This window comes from Hemitrygon akajei, chromosome 2 (assembly GCF_048418815.1).
Source record: "Hemitrygon akajei chromosome 2, sHemAka1.3, whole genome shotgun sequence".
Taxonomy (NCBI): domain Eukaryota; kingdom Metazoa; phylum Chordata; class Chondrichthyes; order Myliobatiformes; family Dasyatidae; genus Hemitrygon; species Hemitrygon akajei.
Window position 1 is genome coordinate 196218140 of NC_133125.1, and position 19688 is coordinate 196237827.

The 19688-nt window shown below is 48.2% G+C and overlaps 1 protein-coding gene across 1 annotated transcript; it reads left to right on the plus strand.

Annotated features, from left to right (window-relative positions):
* Window positions 1–1712: 1712 nt before the first annotated feature.
* On the plus strand, window positions 1713–14536 carry LOC140721961 (zinc-binding protein A33-like). Its single transcript, XM_073036789.1, has 6 exons — window positions 1713–1750; window positions 1829–1924; window positions 2804–3037; window positions 4058–4080; window positions 4177–4295; window positions 13920–14536. The coding sequence occupies exons 2-6, from the start codon at window positions 1886–1888 to the stop codon at window positions 14450–14452; spliced, it is 948 nt and encodes a 315-aa protein (XP_072892890.1). The 5' UTR covers window positions 1713–1750; window positions 1829–1885; the 3' UTR covers window positions 14453–14536.
* The last annotated feature ends 5152 nt before the right edge of the window (window positions 14537–19688 follow it).

Here is a 19688-nt window from a genome sequence, read left to right on the forward strand (position 1 = left end):
TTGATTTACACATATATATATAGATATTGTACTTCTATATTATGTATTGCATTGAACTGTTGCTGCTAAGTTAACAAAATACAGTACATGACACATGACACATGCCGGTGAGAATAAACCTGATTCTGATTCTGAGATGGTGGAGGTTTATGGAGGATGATGTGATGGATGCAGACACTTACGTGCTGGTAGGTTAGGACAAGAGGAACTCTATCACTGTTGAGGCAGAGGGAAGATGAGGTGAGTACAGATGTTCGGTAAATGAAGGAGATGCAGGTAAGGGCAACATCAGTAGCGGAGGAAAGGAAACCCTGTTCTTTACAGAGGAGGACATACCTGATGTTCTGGAAGGGAGAACTGCATTCTGGGAACAGATACAGTGGAAATGAAGGAGTTTAGAAAAGTTACAGGAGACTGGGTGGGAAGAGGTATGGTCAAGATACCTGTGGGAATCAGTAGGTTTATAAAATATGTCGGTTGACAGTTTGTTTCCAGAGATGGAGGCAGAGAGAAGGGCAAAGGGGAGGGAGGTGTTTGAAATGGACCAAGTGAATTCAAGTGCAGGGTGGAAGTTAGTGGCAAAGTTGATGAAATTGATAAACTCAGCATGGGTGCATGAAGCAGCACCAATGCAGTCATTAATGTTTCTGAGGAAGATTTGGGGAGCGTTACTGGGGAAGGCCTGGAACATGGGCTGTTCTTCAACAGGCATTACTGGGGCTCATGCAGATACCCCTCGAGTCTGGAGAAGGTGGGAGGAGCAGAAGGAAAATTGGTGAGGGTGAGCACCAGCCCTTCCAGCTGGAGGGGAACTGGTTTGTTCTTTTATTGAGAAAGAAACAGAGAGCTGTAAGGCCTTCTTGGTGGGAGATATAAGTTATAACTGGACACCCATGGTGAAGATGAGGCGGTCAGTGCCTGGGAATTGATAATTGCTGAGGAGATTGAGAGCATGAGAAGTGTCACGGATGTGGGTTGGGAGGGATTGACCTGAAGGGTTTAGAATGAAGTCAATGTATGAGGACAAGTTCAGTGGCGCTGGAGCAGGCAGGGACATAGGCCAACTGTCTAGCTCGCTTTTCAGGAATTGTCCCTTTCATTTGTACTTTACACTGATCCAGGCTCCGCGCTCCGGTTTCATTTATATTCAGACCTCTTTAATGTGTTTCTGATCCCACCCTGACGTGGAAATTGCCGCGATTCCTGCCCAGAGAACACTTGGAGCAATGTTGTTCATTCCCGAGACTGCAGCGCCCCTGGTGGGCAGCCGCGGTACTGCAGGCGTTCAGCAGCTCCCGAAAGTGAAAGGATCCTAAACCAGGAAGTACCGGGAGTTAACATGGCTTCGAAAGGACAGGTCGAGAGTTTAATCGAGGAGGTAATTTGTCCCATCTGCCTGGATTTCTTCACCGATCCGGTGTCACTGGAGTGTGATCACAACTTCTGCCGCTCCTGTATCACACGGTGTTGGGAAAGGGAGGAGAGAAACTCCTGCCCGGAATGTAGAGAGGAGTTTGTGGACCGCACCCTCAAGGTCAATCGGGTTTTAGCAAATCTGTCTGAGAAAGCTCGAAAACTGAACCTGAATCCCAAAGAGAAAGAAAGTAAACTTCACTGCGAGGAACATGAGGAAGAACTGAAGTTGTTTTGTGAGACGGACAGGAAACTGATCTGTCTGGTCTGTAGAGATGCACTGGAACACAAGTCTCACAACTTCATACCGATTAAAGAAGCCGTTAAAATTTACCAGGTAAAATTAATCCGCTTTCGATCGTCTGTTTATGTTGTCTTTTTGTTTTGTCTAATCCATTAACTCTTTAATTCCCAGGATCGGGTTAAATCTTCCTTGAACTCTCTCGCAAAAAAGAAATCAGACTTTCAGGAAATGGAGCAGCAACAGAAAGAGAAGATTTCTGGAGTTCGGGTGAGGCTTCCTGAGCAGAATTTACAATCTTGTTGTGTAGTTTTGTTCCCTTTCATGCAGAATAGCAGAGTATCGCAGCTCCAGTAACCTGGGATTGATCCTGACCCCTGGAGCTGTCTGCGTGGAGTTTGCACGTTCTCTCCGTAACCAGTACCTTCTTTTAGCCGACAATCAACTCAATGTGGTACTTACAGACACTGTAGTTGTAAACTGATTTAAACCAGACGGATGTTTTGACTGTTCAGTGTTGAACAGTAAATTGGCGACTGTAATTAACCCCGTGAAGGGGTATTGTATGTGAATCAGGTGGGAGTTAATGGGTCAGTGAGGAAGAATGGGTTTGAGGGAAATGTGATCGAATATCTGGGAACCACTCACTTGCTGCCTGTTATGCCACTGGAGTTTGGGACAGCAATGAAGGTCCTCCATCTCCGGCAGTGTTCATGTCTTCATTCAACATGTCAGTAGCTGCTTCTCGGTTTTCACTACTGTCAGTCATGCAGGTCCTGAGTGGAGACTCGGGAATAACATGGCACTCAGATGTAGAAAGACTCTTCATTGTTTCCGTAACAGTTTTGTTTTACCAGTCAGTATTGTTAGCCCTGAGCTGAACCCATGAACCTGGAGGACCAGTGGACCACTCTTACTCTGGCCTCTACCCTTTGACCTGTTTGTCATGGGTGACCCTACCAAGGGTCAAAGCATAAAGCCCACATTCCAGCCACCAGAGTTCTTTGGGTCATTGAGGCACACAAGCCTCCAAACCCAACGGCAAGGTTGTGGTCCTCTTGGATGATAATGGGCTGGACAGACCCTTCCATATCATAAGGAAATACATCAGGGCCAAATAATAAACCAGCCTCTCCTTTCATTCGACAGGAACAGTCACAAAACGTTCAGTCCCACATCACATCCCAGTTTGCTGAACTGCGACGGATTATCACCGAGAAAGAGCAGCGCACACTCCGAGATGTCAGGGAAGAAGAGGAGAGGATTCTAAATCCAATGGAGAAAAATCTTCAGGAGATTCAAGAGAATTTAAATGCCATCTACAAGGAAATATCAAAGTTACAGGAACAGATGGATCAACAAGACAATATCATATTCCTCATGGTGAGAGATTTCAGTTTGGTCCTGTAAAAGTACATAGGCACAAAATGATGTATTTTAACTCAGTGTGGGATTTACAGATACTGGAGTTGTAAACTGATTGAAACCAGACAGATGTTTTGACTGTTCAGAGTTGTTGTCTCCAAACCGGCCTCTCACAACATCTGTACATCACTGGACAGTCTGCATCCTTCTCGGGAATGTTTACTCTGATCGTAGCACTGAGCCAGTGATCACTTCTGTGATTCCCACGTATAATATCCCCTGAGACTCAGAGTAACATCCCATTACAGTCACAGACTGTGAGTGTGTCTGGTGCAGTGGGTGTGAGGGTCTCTCTGTTGATCGGTGGGAACTGAGGTTGAATTCCAGAATGTGACCTACACATCTGATTTACCATCTATACCTAGTTTGTATCAAGTTCATTGTTTTGGAGAATTTTGCACTGTCTTTTGTTTTTCAGAAATATTCTTCATCAGATTATATCCCATTTTCATCAGAGACAGGACTTTCAGTCCATTCTCTCCTATCAGTTTCCCTGGTACACAAGCCTCCTCCCACCTACTCACCACACCCAGTAACAGTGTCCCCAACTCCATGGTCCCTCATGTGTTTATCTAGCTTCCCCATTACATTCAATCTCTGCTGTTCAGCCACTCCTGTAGCAGTGAGTTCCACATTCTCTTCACTACATTTCTTGTGGGATTTATTAACGACCAACTGATGTTTTATCTTTGACTTATTGTCTCCACACAAGCAGAAATATTTTCGATCAAATACATTCAGAATCTTAAAACCTGTCCAGTCTCTCCTGTAAGTTCCTTCTCTCAGTTATCGTATAATTCTCATAAATATTCCTTGTACTTTCTCCCATGGTTCAATGCCCCTCTTTCTCCATTCGGGTTAGTGGGAATGAGTTCAGTGAGAATTTTCAGCACTTTTTAATAACTTGTCTCAGATTCCTGCTGTTTGGATGCCGACAGTCATCTCAGTCAATTGAGATCTGTGTTTTATTTATTTCAGGAGGAAGCTCGTCGGAAGAGGAGGTAGGACATGGTCTTTACTGAAACTCTGTATGGATTTGTAAAATAGTTCAAATATCACTGATGCTCAGTTTATAACCATCTGTATAATATTTACAGGATTAGTGATGATGCCCACACATTGTCAGTGACAGATGGTGCCCAATTGGTTGAAAAATTCGATCACCCCTATTTGCTCGACATAGCATCGGAAGAAGTGATTGGCGGCATTAAACACGGTAAAACATAAGATTCATTTGTGCTTGTTTATGAGACACTACTAAGTCATAATTAGATGCCAAATATGGCTTGTCAATGACCTTCTGAAATTCCAAGTACACAACATCAACTGATTCTCCTTTGTTTATCTGGCTTGTTATTTCTTCAAAGAATTCCAACTGATTTGTCAGGCAAGATTTTCCCTTGAGGAAACCATGGCCTATTTTATCATGTGCCTCCAAGTTCCCTGACAACTCCTCCTTAATAATCAACTTCACCATCTTCCCAGACACTGAGGTCAGACTAACTGGCCTATAGTTTCCTTTATTCTCTCTCTCTTCTTGAACAGTGGAGTGACATTTGCAAATTTCCAGTCTTCCAGAACCATTGAAGAATCTAGTGATTCTTGAAGGATCGTTACAAATGCCTCCATGATCTCTTCAGCCACCTCTTTCTGAACTCTGGCATGTACACTACCTAGTCCAGGTGACAGCTACCTAAAGATCTTTCCGTTTCCCAAGAACCTGTTCTCTAGTAATGCTAACTTCACGCCTGGCACGTCGCCTGACACTTGGAACTTCCACCATACTGCTAGTGTCTTCCACAGTGAAGACTGATGCAAAATATGTCTTCAGTTCATCTACCCTTTCATTGTCCCCCATTACTACCTCTCCAGCATTGTTTTCCAGCAGTCCGATATCCACTCTTGCCTCTCTCTAATCCAGAGATTAGGACCTCCTGGGTACTAATTTCTGGATTGCTGCCTGTACCACGTGCCAGTGAGGGTAGAAACACGATGATCTGGCAGGTAAATGTGTGGCTGAGAAGCTGGTGCAGGGGGGGCAGGCTTCAGGTTCTTGGATCATTGGGATCTCTTCTGGGGGAGGTATGACCTGATCAGAAGTGACGGGTTGCACCTGAACCCAAGGGGGACCAATATTCTTGCGGGCAGGTTTGTTGGATCTATTGGGGAGGGTTTAAACTAATTTTGTAGGGGGTTGGGAACTGGAGTGAAGGGACTCAGGATAGGACGGATGGTAAAAATGGTAATGATAGCCTGCAGTCAGACTGTCAGGAAGGGCAGGCAGGTGATGGGACTCAGTTGCAGCCAACAGGCTGAGTATCAAAACTTTAGGGATGCAGAATCAGAAAGGACAGCAAATACGGTACTCAGGCTGTTGTATCTAAATGCACGTAGTATAAGAAATAAAGTGGATGATCTTGTTGCACGATTATAAGTGGCCAGGTATGATGTTGTGGCCGTCACTTAATTGTGGCTGAAGGATGGTTGTAGTTGGGAGCTGAATGTCCAGGGTTACACATTATATCGGAGTGATAGGAAGGTAGGCAGAGGGGGTGGTGTGGGTCTACTGGTAAAGAATGACATCAAATCAGTAGAAAGGCGTGACATAGGATCGGAAGATATTGAATCCTTGTGGGTTGAGTTCAGAAACAGCAAGGTTAAAAAGACCCTGTTGGCAGTTATACACAGGCCTCCAACAGAGCTGGGCGGTGGACCACTGATTACAACAGGAAATAGAAAAGCGGTGTCAAAAGGGCAATGTTCTGGTAGTCATGGGAGATTTTAACATGCAGGTTGATTGGGATAATCAGGTTGATAATGGATCTCAAGAGTGAGTCTGTTGAATCCCTAAGAGATGGCATTTAAAGCAGTTTGTCATTGAGCCTACTAGGGGATCAGCTATACTGGATTGGCTGTTACGTAATGAACCACAGGCGATTAGGGAGCTGAAGGTAAAAAACCCTGAGGAACCAGTGATCACAGTATGATTGAGTTTAACTTGAAATTTGATAGAGAGAAAGTAAAGTAGCGGTCGATCTTTGAGACTTTCCCAGTAGATCCCGAAAAAAATTCAAAAATAAATACACAAATACTGTTGAAAGATTGTTTCCGGGTTGCGGGGTTTTAGTTCCATTCTTTCTGCCCAGTGTGCGTGTGTGTAGCTCCCCCGCATTACACAATGTAATTCAACACGTACAAACACACTGGATGAACTCAGCAGGTCGGGCAGCGTCCGTTGAAATGAACAGTCAACCTGCTGACTGCTGAGTTCATCCAGCGTGTTTGTACGTGTTGATTTGACCACAGCATCTGCAGTGTACTTTGTGTTTACACAGTGTAATTCAGTGGTCCCCAACCACCGGGCCGTGAGGAAACGATACGAGTCAGCTGCACCTTTCCTCATTCCCTGTCTTGCCCACTATTGAACTTGAACCCACGCGAGGTCATCAGTCGTCTAAACGCAGTGATACCCTCGCGCCAGGAATCACTGGTTCACCTCACGCGGCCGGCGAGAAGTGCCGTTGGTACTGGCCTGGAGCGCGGAGAGATGGGCACTGCCTCTAAACCTGTTCACCACACCAAATGTTCGTGGGGAACCTGGTGCTAAAATATTCGCAGACGATCTAATTCGGGCTCAGGGTTCCGTAAGTATCAGAGCAGCTACCGCGCTGCGATCTACTGAAACAAACTTTTGTCGGCCGATAGATCCTACAAGGGGGGCGGGCGGGTGCCCTGTCACTCTTCCCGCTCTGTCGCTTTCTCCGGACTGGAACCGGCACGGGGACCTCCGGCCCTGACCTTTTCTTCTCACCCCACCCATGACCAGCCGCACCCGGCCAGGGTGTCTGGCGGCGGGCGGGCGGGCGGAGGCTGCAGTTTGGGCCTGGAGGCTGTCTAATGAGGCAGTGAAATCCTCAAAACTGCTTCGGTACCTTGATTGCAAGCACCCCGCACTTAAAGACAAACCCGCTGAGTTTTTTGAGCGGAGAAAACGTGAGCAAGTGGGACAAAAGCTAAGTGCCGAGAGCCGCAAAAACTAAATTGTGCAATAGACTGGACATAAAGAACTTGCTTTGAGTATCGCTGTATTCTGGTCGTGTTTAATCCCCCACCCCCCCACCCGCTGGCGGCCGGTCGGCAAGAATATTGTCAATACTAAACCGGTCCGCGGTGCAAAAAAGGGTGTGTACCCCTGGTGTTTATACATTATTTCTACTTCCGGGTTGCGGGGTTTTACTTCCGATCTTTTCTGCCCCAGTGCGCATGTGTGTAACTAATCAATCTGGGGGTGGATGTCAGCTTTGACTATGGCTGAGGTAGGGGATCTTGGGCTTAAAAAGGTTGGTGATCACTAGAGTAAAGGCTGATGTAGCAGTATTTCAGTGGAGTAAGGGAAATGACAGTGGTAGGAGACAGGAGTTGGCCAAAGTAGATTGGAAAGAGCAGCTGGCAGGGATGTCAGCAGAGCAGCTGGCAGGGATGTCAGCAGAGCAGCAATGGTGTGTGTTTCTGGGGAAATGAGGAAGCTGCAGGATGTGAGTATGTTTTCATTTCTTCCAAAAACGAAGAAATACTCAAATTGTAAAATAGTACAACCATGACTGACAAGGGATGTCAAAACTATTGTAAAAGCAAAAGAAAGGACATACAACAAAGCAAAAATTAGTGGGATGATAGTGGATTGGGAAGTTTTTAAAAACCTACAGAGAGCAACTAGAAAAATCATTGGAAAGGAAAAGATGAAATGTGAAAGCAAGCTAGCAAATAATATCAAAGTGGATGGTAAAAGTTTTTCACGTATGTTAAAAATAAAAGAGAAATGAGAGTGGATATGGGACCGCCAGAAAATGAGGCAGGAAAAATAATAACAGGGGACAAGGAGATGGCGGATGAACTAAATGACTATTTTGCATCAGTCTTCACTGTGGAAGACACTAACAGTATGCCTGATGTAGTGTGTGAAGGAAGAGAAGTGGGTGCAGTTACTATTACAAGAGAGAAGGTGCTCAAAAAGCTGAAAGACCTAAAGGTACATAAGTCACCTGGACCACAGGAACTGCACCCTAGGGTTCTGAAAGATGTGGTATTAGAGATGATGGTGGCATTAGAAATGACCTTTCAAAAATGATTGGAGTCTGGCATGGTGTCAGAGGAGTGGAAAATTCTTTAAGAAAGGAGAAAGGAAATTATAGACCAGTTAGCCTGACCTCAGTGGTTGAGAAGAAGTTTGAGTCAGTTGTTAAGGATGAGGTGATGGAGCACATGGTGATACAGGACAAGATGGTATAAAATCAGCATGGTTTCCTTCATGGAAAATCCTGCCTGACAAACCTGTTGGAATTCTTTGAGCAGATTACAAGTAGGATAGATAAAGGGGATGTAGTGGATGTTGTATATTTGGACATTCAGAAGGCCTTTGATAAGGTGCCACACATGAGGCTGCTTCCCAAGTTAAGAGCCCGTGGTATTATAGGGAAGTTACTGACATGGTTAGACATTGGGAGGCAGGGCTTCAGGGAGCCTAGAAGCAGCACACGTAATTGTTAACAAGTACTGATGACCAGCTGCAGGTTTTGGCAATGGACCTACACAATCCACTATGACCCTGGAAAATGGTTCACCAAATGCAGGTATCGGCCGAAGTGGTGCCTTAGGGATGGCCTGATTAGGTTTTCCCACCACCTGGCACGTATGACACCCTCTACAGTAATTAACAATATCTTTCCTCACGTTACACCAATAAAATCCCCTCATAATCCTGTGCACTGTTTTCTTTACTCCGAAATGTCCACCTAAAGGCATCTTATGGGCCGGGTTTAAAACTTAAGCCCTGTAAACTTTTGGAAGCACTACCTGATGCACAATAGCCCAATCCTCACTTGCAGGCACAGTGGCTGATCTCCACTTCCTCATCAACACCCCATCTTTAAGGTAATACCCCACTGACTTTCTGAATTTCATCCTCAGAGAGAGCTCTCTCTTTTAAAGCCACAATTTCAGGATCTTTAATTTGTTCTTCTATAAATTCCCTCCTCAATAAAGACGTCTTTCTCATCTTACTTACTCTCCTCAGCCTTACTACCCTCTAAGTCCTGTTGGTTTAGGGACAGGAGGAAAGTCTAGATAAATCAATATTAGCATCAGCAGCTTTTTCCGACATGCTTCTAGTTACTACGCAGGGGGGATACACATCAGCATCTATGGGCGGGCCCTCAGCAGCAGCAGGCTCACTGGCTAGCTGAACTGCTGGGTAAACATGCCCACCTGCAAGGTCATTTCCGAGTAAGAGATCAACATTGTCTATCGGTAGTTCAGACCGCACCCCTATTGTGACTGGTCCAGATACCAAGTCGCATTTCAGAATTATCTTATGCAAAGGCACGGTCTCAGTCCCCTTTCCAATACCTTTGATAATATTCACCATCATATAACAATATAACAATTACAGCACGGAAACAGGCCTTCTCGGCCCTTCTAGTCCGTGCTGAACACTTACTCTCAACGCCCCCGACTCTCAAATCTCCATCTCAGCACCGAACTCCAAAACACTCTTTCATATCAGTGACTGAAAAGCTCCAGTATCGCTCCAGATTCTCACTGGAACCGGAGTTGATCCCTCCTTCACAGACACAAACCCATTTGAAATAAATCTCTCAAGTCCCTCTTGAACTCGGTCAGACCCCTCCTTCTTCAGCGGTGTTTTAACCGTCTGAACGCAGCCATTTGGGGTTTTCTCTCTCTCTCTGTCCCTTTTTCCCTTTTCATAGCAAAACAATTGGATGCCGAATGACCAGGCTTCCCACAAAAGTAACACTTGAAACTGGGAAATTTTTCTTTTGACTGCTTCCCTTCCTCCTGACTTTTATCACTAGTCCCCGGTTTACTCTCTGGTTTAGCCGGTGGGTTATCTTTGTTATCCCTGCTACTCCTTTGGTAGCTCTTGCTCGGGAAAAACTTTACCTTGTGGGTTAAAGCAGACTCGTCTGCTAACTTAGCAGACTCTGACAGGATCTCAGCCTCTCTCTCATTCAGGTACGTCCTTATGTTGTCAGCGACCCGGGTTCATGTCCCGTTACTGCCTGTCAGGAGTTTGTACGTTCTCCCATGACCACGTGGGTTTCTTCCAGGTGCTCTAGTTGCACAGTCCAAACCTGTACTGGTTGGCAGGTTAATTGGTCATTGTAACTTGTCCCATGGTCAGGCTCGGATTAAATCAGGGGTTGCTGGGTGGTGGGGGTCATTGTAACTTGTCCCATGGTCAGGCTCGGATTAAATCAGGGGATGCTGGGTGGTGGGGGGTCATTGTAACTTGTCCCATGGTCAGGCTCGGATTAAATCAGGGGTTGCTGGGTGGTGGGGGTCATTGTAATTTGTCCCATGGTCAGACTGGGATTAAATCAGGGGATGCTGGGTGGTGGGGGTCATTGTAACTTGTCCCATGGTCAGGCTCGGATTAAATCAGGGGTTGCTGGGTGGTGGGGGTCATTGTAACTTGTCCCATGGTCAGGCTCGGATTAAATCAGGGGTTGCTGGGTGGTGAGGGTCATTGTGACTTGTCCCATGGTCAGGCTCGGATTAAATCAGGGGTTGCTGGGTGGTGGGGGTCATTGTAACTTGTCCCATGGTCAGGCTCGGATTAAATCAGGGTTTGCAGGGTGGTGGGGGTCATTGTAATTTGTCCCATGGTCAGACTGGGATTAAATCAGGGGATGCTGGGTGGTGGGGGTCATTGTAACTTGTCCCATGGTCAGGCTCGGATTAAATCGGGGTTGCTGGGTGGTGGGGGTCATTGTAACTTGTCCCCTGGTCAGGCTCGGATTAAATCAGGGGATGCTGGGTGGTGGGGGTCATTGTAACTTGTCCCATGGTCAGGCTCGGATTAAATCAGGGGTTGCTGGGTGGTGGGGGTCATTGTAACTTGTCCCATGGTCAGGCTCGGATTAAATCAGGGGTTGCTGGGTGGTGGGGGTCATTGAAACTTGTCCCATGGTCAGGCTCGGATTACATCAGGGGTTGCTGGGTGGTGGGGGTCATTGTAACTTGTCCCATGGTCAGGCTCGGATTAAATCAGGGGTTGCTGGGTGGTGGGGGTCATTGTAACTTGTCCCATGGTCAGGCTCGGATTAAATCAGGGGTTGCTGGGTGGTGGGGGTCATTGAAACTTGTCCCATGGTCAGGCTCGGATTACATCAGGGGTTGCTGGGTGGTGGGGGTCATTGTAACTTGTCCCATGGTCAGGCTCGGATTAAATCAGGGGTTGCTGGGTGGTGGGGGTCATTGTAACGTCCCATGGTCAGGCTCGGATTAAATCAGGGGTTGCTGGGTGGTGGGGGTCATTGTAACTTGTCCCATGGTCAGGCTCGGATTAAATCAGGGGTTGCTGGGTGGTGGGGGTCATTGTAACTTGTCCCATGGTCAGGCTCGGATTAAATTGGGTTGCTGGGTGGTGTGGGTCAAAGGGTCGGAAGGGCCTATTCCGTACTGTATCTCAATAAATAAATTACAGCTGATGAAAGTGCAGTAGACATCGTCTCCATGGAGTTTAGCGAGGGATTGGACAAGGTAGCAGAGAGTTAGATCACGTGGGATACGGTACGATCTGGAATAGGATACAGAGTTGTCTGGGTGGAGTCCTGTGACCAGTGGTTGTTCTGCAGGGATCGGAGCTGGGTCCACTGTTTTTCATCATTCATATGAATGATTTGGAGAGAATGTAGATGAAGTGTTTAGTAGGTTTGTGAAGGACTCTAAATTTGGTGGTTTCATGGACAGTGAAGAGGTTATTTATTTATTTAGAGACAGTGTGAAACAGGCCGTCCCAGACCAACGACCCGCTCCACCCAGCACCCCAACTATTTAAAACCAGCCTAATCACGGGGCAATGTACAATGACCATTTAACCTACAAACCGTTATATCTTTGTACAAGCGTTACAGAGTGATAGAAACTAACAACACAGGCCCTTCAGCCCATCTGGTCTATACTGAAGCATTTAAACTACCTGCTCCCATCGACCTGCACCGAGACCATGGTCCTCCAACTCCGACCATCCATGTACCGTCCAAACTTCACTTAAATGTTTAAATCGAGCTTGCTTGCACCACTTGGGCTGGCAGCTCGTTCCACACTCTCACAACCCTCTGAATGAAGCAGTTTCCCCTCATGTTCCCCTTAAACTTTTCATCTTTCACCTTTAACCCATGACCTCTGGTTGTAATCCCACACACCCTCTGTGGAAAAAGCCTGCTTGCATTTACCCTATCTATACCCCCTCATTATTTTGTATACCTCTATCAAATCTCCCCTCAGTCTTCTATGTTACAGGAATAAAGTCCTAAACTATTCAATCTTTCCTCATGACTCAGGTCCTCCAGTCCCAGCTACATCCCTGGAAATTTTCTCTGTACTCTTGCAAACTTATTTACATCCTTCCTGTAGGTAGGTGACCAAAACTGTACACAATATCCCAAATTAGGCGGCCCCAGGTCTCAGACAACTTCAACGTAACATCCATCTACCTGTAACATCACTTTCGGTGTATTCTGGACCTGTGTTCCCAGATCTGCTGTAGAACAGAGTCCTCAGTGCCCGACCATTCACTGTGAAAGACCGACACTGGGGTCCTACCGAAGAGCAACAGCTCACACTTGTCTGCATTAAATTCCAGCTGACACTTTTCAGCCCATTTTCCCAGCTGCTCCAGATCCCACTGCAAGTAATGATGGTCTTCCTCGCTGTCCACTCCTCCCCAATCTGAGGGATGAATCGGGAGCACCCGGAGGAAATGCACGAGGTCCCGGGGAGAAAGTACAAACTCCTTACAGATGGTGTTGGAATTGAACTCTGAACTCTGGAATGCCCCAAGGTGCAACAGTATTGTGTTATCCACTACATAACCGTCTTACTCATGGTTTATCCAAGATTACAACGAGATCTTGATTAATTGGGTCTCTGGGCCATTGGATGGAATTTGATTTTAATTCAGAGAGATGAGGGTGTTGCATTTTGGAAGGTAAACCAGGACAGGATTTACACATCAATCGGGGGCCCTGGAGAGTGTTGTGGAACAGAGAGACCAGGAGGTGATTGCCTTCATCAGACAGAATACTGAGTACAGGAACTGGGACGTCACGTTATGAGTGTACAAGACATTGGGAAGGCCACATTTGGAGCAGAGTAACATACAAACTGCTGGAGGAACTCAGCAGGTCAGGCAGCATCTATGGATATGAATAAACAGTTGATGATTTGGGCCAAGGTTTTGTGTGTGTTGCTTTGGATTTCCAGCATCTACAGACTTTCTTGTCTTTATGATTTTGATCACCCTGTACAGTTCTGGTTATCTTTCTACAGGAAGGATGTCATTAAACTGAGAGGGTATAAAACAGATTTACAAGGATGTTACTGGGACTGGAGAGTTTGGGTTATAAGGAGAGGCTGAATATTCTGGGTCTCTCTCATACCCGGTTCCACTGCTATCTCCCGTCTTTCTTTCCAATCGAGGAAAGGTCTCGGCTTGAAACAGCGACTGTACATCTCCCTTATCACACGCTGCTTGACCCGCTGAGATTCTCCAGAATTTTGTGTTTGGTGATCGAGGAAAATCCGCTCTCCATGTCGAGGAAAAACCTCGGGACGATGCCGGTTGTCCATCCGCTGTGTTTGGGTAAAATCCCGGGAAAGGGTCCTGTCGCCCATCCAACTGCGCCTGAGGCCCAGCGGCCTCTCCCCACGGTCCCGGGGCCGCGCTGCCCGAGTCTCCCCCCGGTCCCCGGGGCCGCGCTGCCCGAGTCTGCCCCCGATCCCCGGGGACTCTCTAATTCTCTGCTTCTCCCCCCAGTCTCTGTCACCCTGGATGTGGAAACGGCGAATCCGTGGCTCGAGGTGTCTGAGGATCGGAAGAGTGTGAGATTGACCGGGACCCGGAGGAATCTCCCTGACACCGGGAAGAGGTTCACAGACTTCGCTTGTGTGCTGGGATCGGAGGGATTCACATCGGGGAGACATTACTGGGAGGTGGAGGTGACGGGGAATCGGCGCTGGGGTCTGGGAGTCGCCGCAGACTCTGTGGAGAGGAAGCGATGGGTCAGACCGAGTCCGGAGACCGGATTCTGGATCATCGCGCGGGTTGATGACGTGATGCGGGTTTACACCTCCCCTGGGTCCCGTCTCCCTGCCGATCCCATCCCCGAGAGGGTGGGAGTTTATCTCAGTTACGAGTCCGGGACAGTTTCATTTTACAACGCGGAGACCAAGTCCCATCTCCACACCTTCACTGGGAATAAATTCACGGAGAAACTTTATCCTTTCTTCTGGACTGGATATGAAAACCAGTGGCTGAGAATCTGCTCCGGTTCCGCTCCGGGTCTGTAAACGGGTCGGGTCCCGGGACCGGCGTCAGGAGTCAGTCAGTGTAAATATAAATGTGCGGAGAGTGAAATAAACACGATGTGAGAATTATCGATCCATTAATTTTAACTCGTTCACCGCATCCGCCAACGGAACAGAAACACTGCGGATTCAGCAGCAGCCGCGGGCGGCGGGTCCTGAGCTCCCCGGCTCCCCCGGGTGCTAAAGTCCACCGGGACTGACAGGGTAACTGGGGCAGGTGGTGGTGGTGCTGACTGGGAGAGGGAGGTCAGGGTTAATCTTGGTAACACGGGACATGTTGTGGTGGTAACACACAAAGCGCCTGGGTCTCCCACCGTGTCAGGCAACATCTATGGAGGGAAATGGGCAGGTGAGGGGTGGATCCAGGTGAGGGGTAATACCTGAGGGAGGGGTGATAGATGAGGGACGGGTGGAAATGTGTCAGAAATTGGGAGGTGAGAGGTGTCAGTGACAAAGGGCTGATGATTTTGGAATCTGACAGGAGGGGAAAGTGACCCCGGAGTAAAGGGAGGGAGGTGGGGAGGAGTGTGGGTGATGGGCAGATGGAGAGGGAGGTGGGCAGGAGGGTGTGGGTGATCGGCAGATGGAGAGGGTGGGGATGAGTGTGAGGGTGATGGGCAGATGGAGAGGGTCAGGAGGAGAGTGGGTGATCGGCAGATGGAGAGGGTGGGGAGGACTGTGGGGGATGGGTAGATGGAGAGGTGGGGAGGAGTGTGAGGGTGATGAGCAGATGGAGAGGGTGGGGAGGAGGGTGTGGGTGATTGGCAGATGGAGAGGTTGGGGAGGAATGTGTGGGTGATGGGCAGATGGAGAGGTGGGGAGGAGTGTGAGGGTGATGAGCAGATGGAGAGGGTGGGGAGGAGTGTGGGGGATGGGTAGATGGAGAGGGTGGGGGAGGAGTGTGTGGGTGATGGGTAGATGGAGAGGTGGGGAGGAGTGTGAGGGTGATGAGCTGATGGAGAGGGTGGGGGGGAGTGTGTGGGTGATGGGCAGATGGAGAGGGTGGGGAGGAGTGTGTGGGTGATGGGCAGATGGAGAGGGTGGGGAGGAGTGTGTGGGTGATGGGCAGATGGAGAGGGTGGGGAGGAGTGTGTGGGTGATGGACAGATGGAGAGGTGGGGAGGAGTGTGTGGGTGATGGGCAGATGGAGAGGGTGGGGGGGAGTGTGTGGGTGATGGGCAGATGGAGAGGGTGGGGAGGAGTGTGGGGATGGGCAGATGGAGAGGTGGGGAGGAGTGTGTGGGTGATGGGCAGATGGAGAGGGTGGGGGGGAGTGTGTGGGTGATGGGCAGATGGAGAGGGTGGGGAGGAGTGTGGGGATGGGCAGATGGAGAGGTGGGGAGGAGTGTGTGGGTGATGGGCAGATGGAGAGGGTGGGGAGGAGTGTGTGGGTGATGGACAGATGGAGAGGTGGGGAGGAGTGTGTGGGTGATGGGCAGATGGAGAGGGTGGGGGGGAGTGTGTGGGTGATGGACAGATGGAGAGGGTGGGGAAGGAGGGGAAAGAGAGAGGGTGATGGGGCTGGTGGAGCAGGAGGAGAGAGACAATTAAACAGGAAAAGTGACAGGGAACGACTTCCAGAAGTTTGAAAGTTCGATGTTGATGCTGCCAGGTTGCCAATCACCCTGACGGAAAATGGGGAGCTGTTCCTCTAATTTACGAGGCAAATAGAGTCCGGATCTCTACTTTGAATCAGATATTCAGTTTTGGACCCAGTTTATATGCAGGAAATGCTGGAAAAACACAGCAGGTTGGTCAGGATCTGTGGAGAGAGGAACAGTTTTCACGTTCCACGTCGGTGACCTCTCCCGGAATTGATTCAAACACTGCCTGCTCTGTTGTGGGTTTCAAGTAATTTCTGTTTTGTTTTAGTTCTTCCAGCATCTGATTGAAGAAAAAATGGGAGTGCAGTGTAATTTCATCTGGAAGGGGGATAAAGAAGGAGGAATGTGATAGGAGAGGGGAGTGGACCATTAGAGACATCGATGCTCAGGTTGGAACTACCCAGAGAGGTACGGTGAAGGGGAGAGAGACGTGGACATGATATTTTGGAGCCGGAAGTGTGGCAACACATGCAGGCTGATCCCAGCACAATCCTCGGGCAGACTGTGTTGGTCATTGACGCAATGGAGAAATGTAAATGGTGAAGCCCCTGTGTGTATTTGTGTATGGCGGAGACAGAGAGAGAGTCTGAGATTTACTCCAGGCTCCCCAGGTTGATGCAGGGATGATGTTTCTGGTAACAGGGGTGTCAGGATGAGGAGACACAGTGAGGGGACGACCATTCAGAGGTGAATAAATGTATTTACACAGCTCACAATCTAACAGGGCTCTGCACATTTACACATTAACTATGTTGAGGAGAGACGTGGATAGAGTTTTGGATACAAAGTGAATCAGTAGAAACAGCATGAGCACAGGGAAGTGGTATTGATCATGTCTAATGGGAGAGCAGGTGTGAGGGGCTGAATGGCCTCCTTGCTTCTGTTTCTGATGTTCTTCAGAGCAGTATACAGACTGACCAGAGGGAGGATAGAAGGGTCCGGGGAATAAATAGAGGTGTAAAGCAGGAGGGTGGAAAGGTGATTAAATATCGATTAATTTATTTAAATATCGATTAATATATTTAAATTGTCAGGCAAATATCTTCGACACTGAAATGGGGGATCTTGATGCAGCAGAAGATTGTGAGGTGTTGGATACACTGGGATTACTCAAACACGGATGCAGGAAAACTTCCTGACTTCCCCCCTGTACAGCCCTGCTCTGATGTGAGGTCCCACTCTTCCTAATGAGACTAATGGAGGTGACAGCACACACACCGGCCCTTCGACGTAACATGTCCCTGACAACCAAGGTGGCTTCCTCAGCACGTCCCACTTGACAGCATTTGGCCAGCATTCCTCTAAACGTTTTCAATCCAAATGTCCTAAAAATGTTTCAATTCTATCGGCCTCCAGCATTTCCTCCGGCAGCTCATCCCATTTACCGACCACTGACTGTGTGGAAAATTTGCCACTCAGGTCCCCTGCTAATCTTTACCCTCTGAGCTTAACTCTATATCCTCTAGTTTTAAACTCCCCTCCCCTGAGGAAAGACTGTGACCATCGACCTCATCACTGCCCTGTAGGATTTCATCAATCACAATAATGTCAACCCTCAGTCTCCTTTGCTTCAGGAAAACAGTCCAGGTTGATCCAGATTCTCCTGAAGCCCTTGATCCCCGGTAACATTCCTGTGAATCTTGTCTGCACACATTCCAACCGAATGTCATCCTTTCTACAGCTCGGTGACCAGAACTGCACCCAGTACTCTGAGTGTGGTCTCCCCAATGTCTTGTACAGCTGTAACATGACAAACCATCTCATGTACTTAATCCCCGATCGATGAAGGCCAGTGTACCAGACCCCTTCTTCACTACACCATCTACCTGTGTCTCTACTCTCAGGAACTATGTACTTGTTCCCCTGGGTGTTTCTATTCTACAACACTCCCCAGGGCCCTGACATTCACTGTGTATATTCCGAAAATTTCAGTTTCTGTGCCTGTTCCTGTGCTGTAATGTACTGTTGTCACTTTGCCCATTTCTATTTTGAATTCTTTCTGCCATTCCTTTGCCCATATTCCCAGTTGATTGAGGTCCTGTTGTAACTTTAGACAAACTTCACAGTCCACATCAGAAATTTCAGTTTCTGTGCCTGTTCCGTACTGTTGTATGTTCTCAGAGAACATAACATTCTCCTGTTTTAAAGAATGAGAGGAGATCTCGGGGAAGCGCAAAATCGTTCAGGGCTCAACAGAGAGGATGCAGGGAGGATGTTTCCCCTGTCTGAGGAGTTGAGGGTCAGGGGTCACTGTCACAGGATGGAGTGAACCCTCAGTGACTTCGCACACTCTGGATCTTTCAATGATTTCACGTTCCCTGGCCCCGAGCATCTTATTTTCACTGTGGATGTCCAGTCCCTGTACACCTTCATCCACCAGCAGGAAGGCCTCAGAGCTCTCTCTTTCTTTCTGGACACCCGTCCCAACCAGTTCCCTTCCACCACCACTCTCCTCCGTCTAACGGAACTTGTCCTCACTCTTAATAATTTCTGTAATTTCCACCGTCTCCAACAGGATCCCACCACCAAGCACATCTTTCCCTCTCCCCCACTTTCTGCTTTCAGCAGGGATCACTCCCTACACGACTCACGTCCATTCGTCCCTTCCCACTGAACTCCCTCCTGGCACTTCCAGGTGAGGCGACACTTCACCTGTGTGTCAGGTGGGGTCATACACTGTGTTTGGTGCCTCTGGTGTGGCCTGTACATCGGTGAGACCCGACATAGATTGGGAACATAGTTTCACCCATCACCTCGTGTTTCCCCTCCCCCCCCCCACCACCTTTTGACTGATTCCTCATGTTTTTTTCTCCAGTCCTGCTGAAGAGTCTCGGCCCGAAATGTCGACTGTACTTTTTTTCGTAGATGCTGCCTGCCCTGCTGAGTTTCTCCAGCATTTTGTGTGTGTTGCTCGGATTGAATTGAATTGACTTTATTTCTTACATCCTTCACATACATGTGGAGTAAAAATCTCCGTCTAAATGTGCAATCATAGTAATTTATAATGAACAGAACAGTCAGTGTGATGTTTGATGGCCCGATGGGAGAAGCTGCACTGGAGCCTGTTGGTCCTGGGGTTTATGCTGCGGTACCGCTTCCCGGATGGTGGCAGCTGGATTAGATTGTGGTCAGGGTGACTTGTGTCCTCAGTGATCATACGGGCCCTTTTTACACACCTGTCCTTGTAAATGTCCTGAATCATGGGAAGTTCACACTTACGGATGTGCTGGGCTGTCGGCACCACTCTCTGCAGAATCCTGCGATTAAGAGAGGTACAGTTCCCATATACCAGTCAGGATGCTCTCAATTGTGCCCCTGCAGAAAGTTCTTGGGATTTGGGGACCCCTACCGAACTTCCTCAACCGTCTGAGGTGAGAGAGGTGCTGTTGTGTACAGACCACGTGTTTTCCCCGGTGACGTGGATGCTGAGGAACTTGAAGCTGTTTACCCTCTCAACCCCAGATCCAGTGATTCAATAGGGGTTGGCCCGTCTCCATCCCTCCTGTAATCCACGACCAGCTCCTTTGTGTTTGCGACATTGAGGGAGAGGTTGTTTTCTTGACACCACTGTGTCAGAGAGATGACTCCTACCCTGTAGGCCACCTCGCTATTGT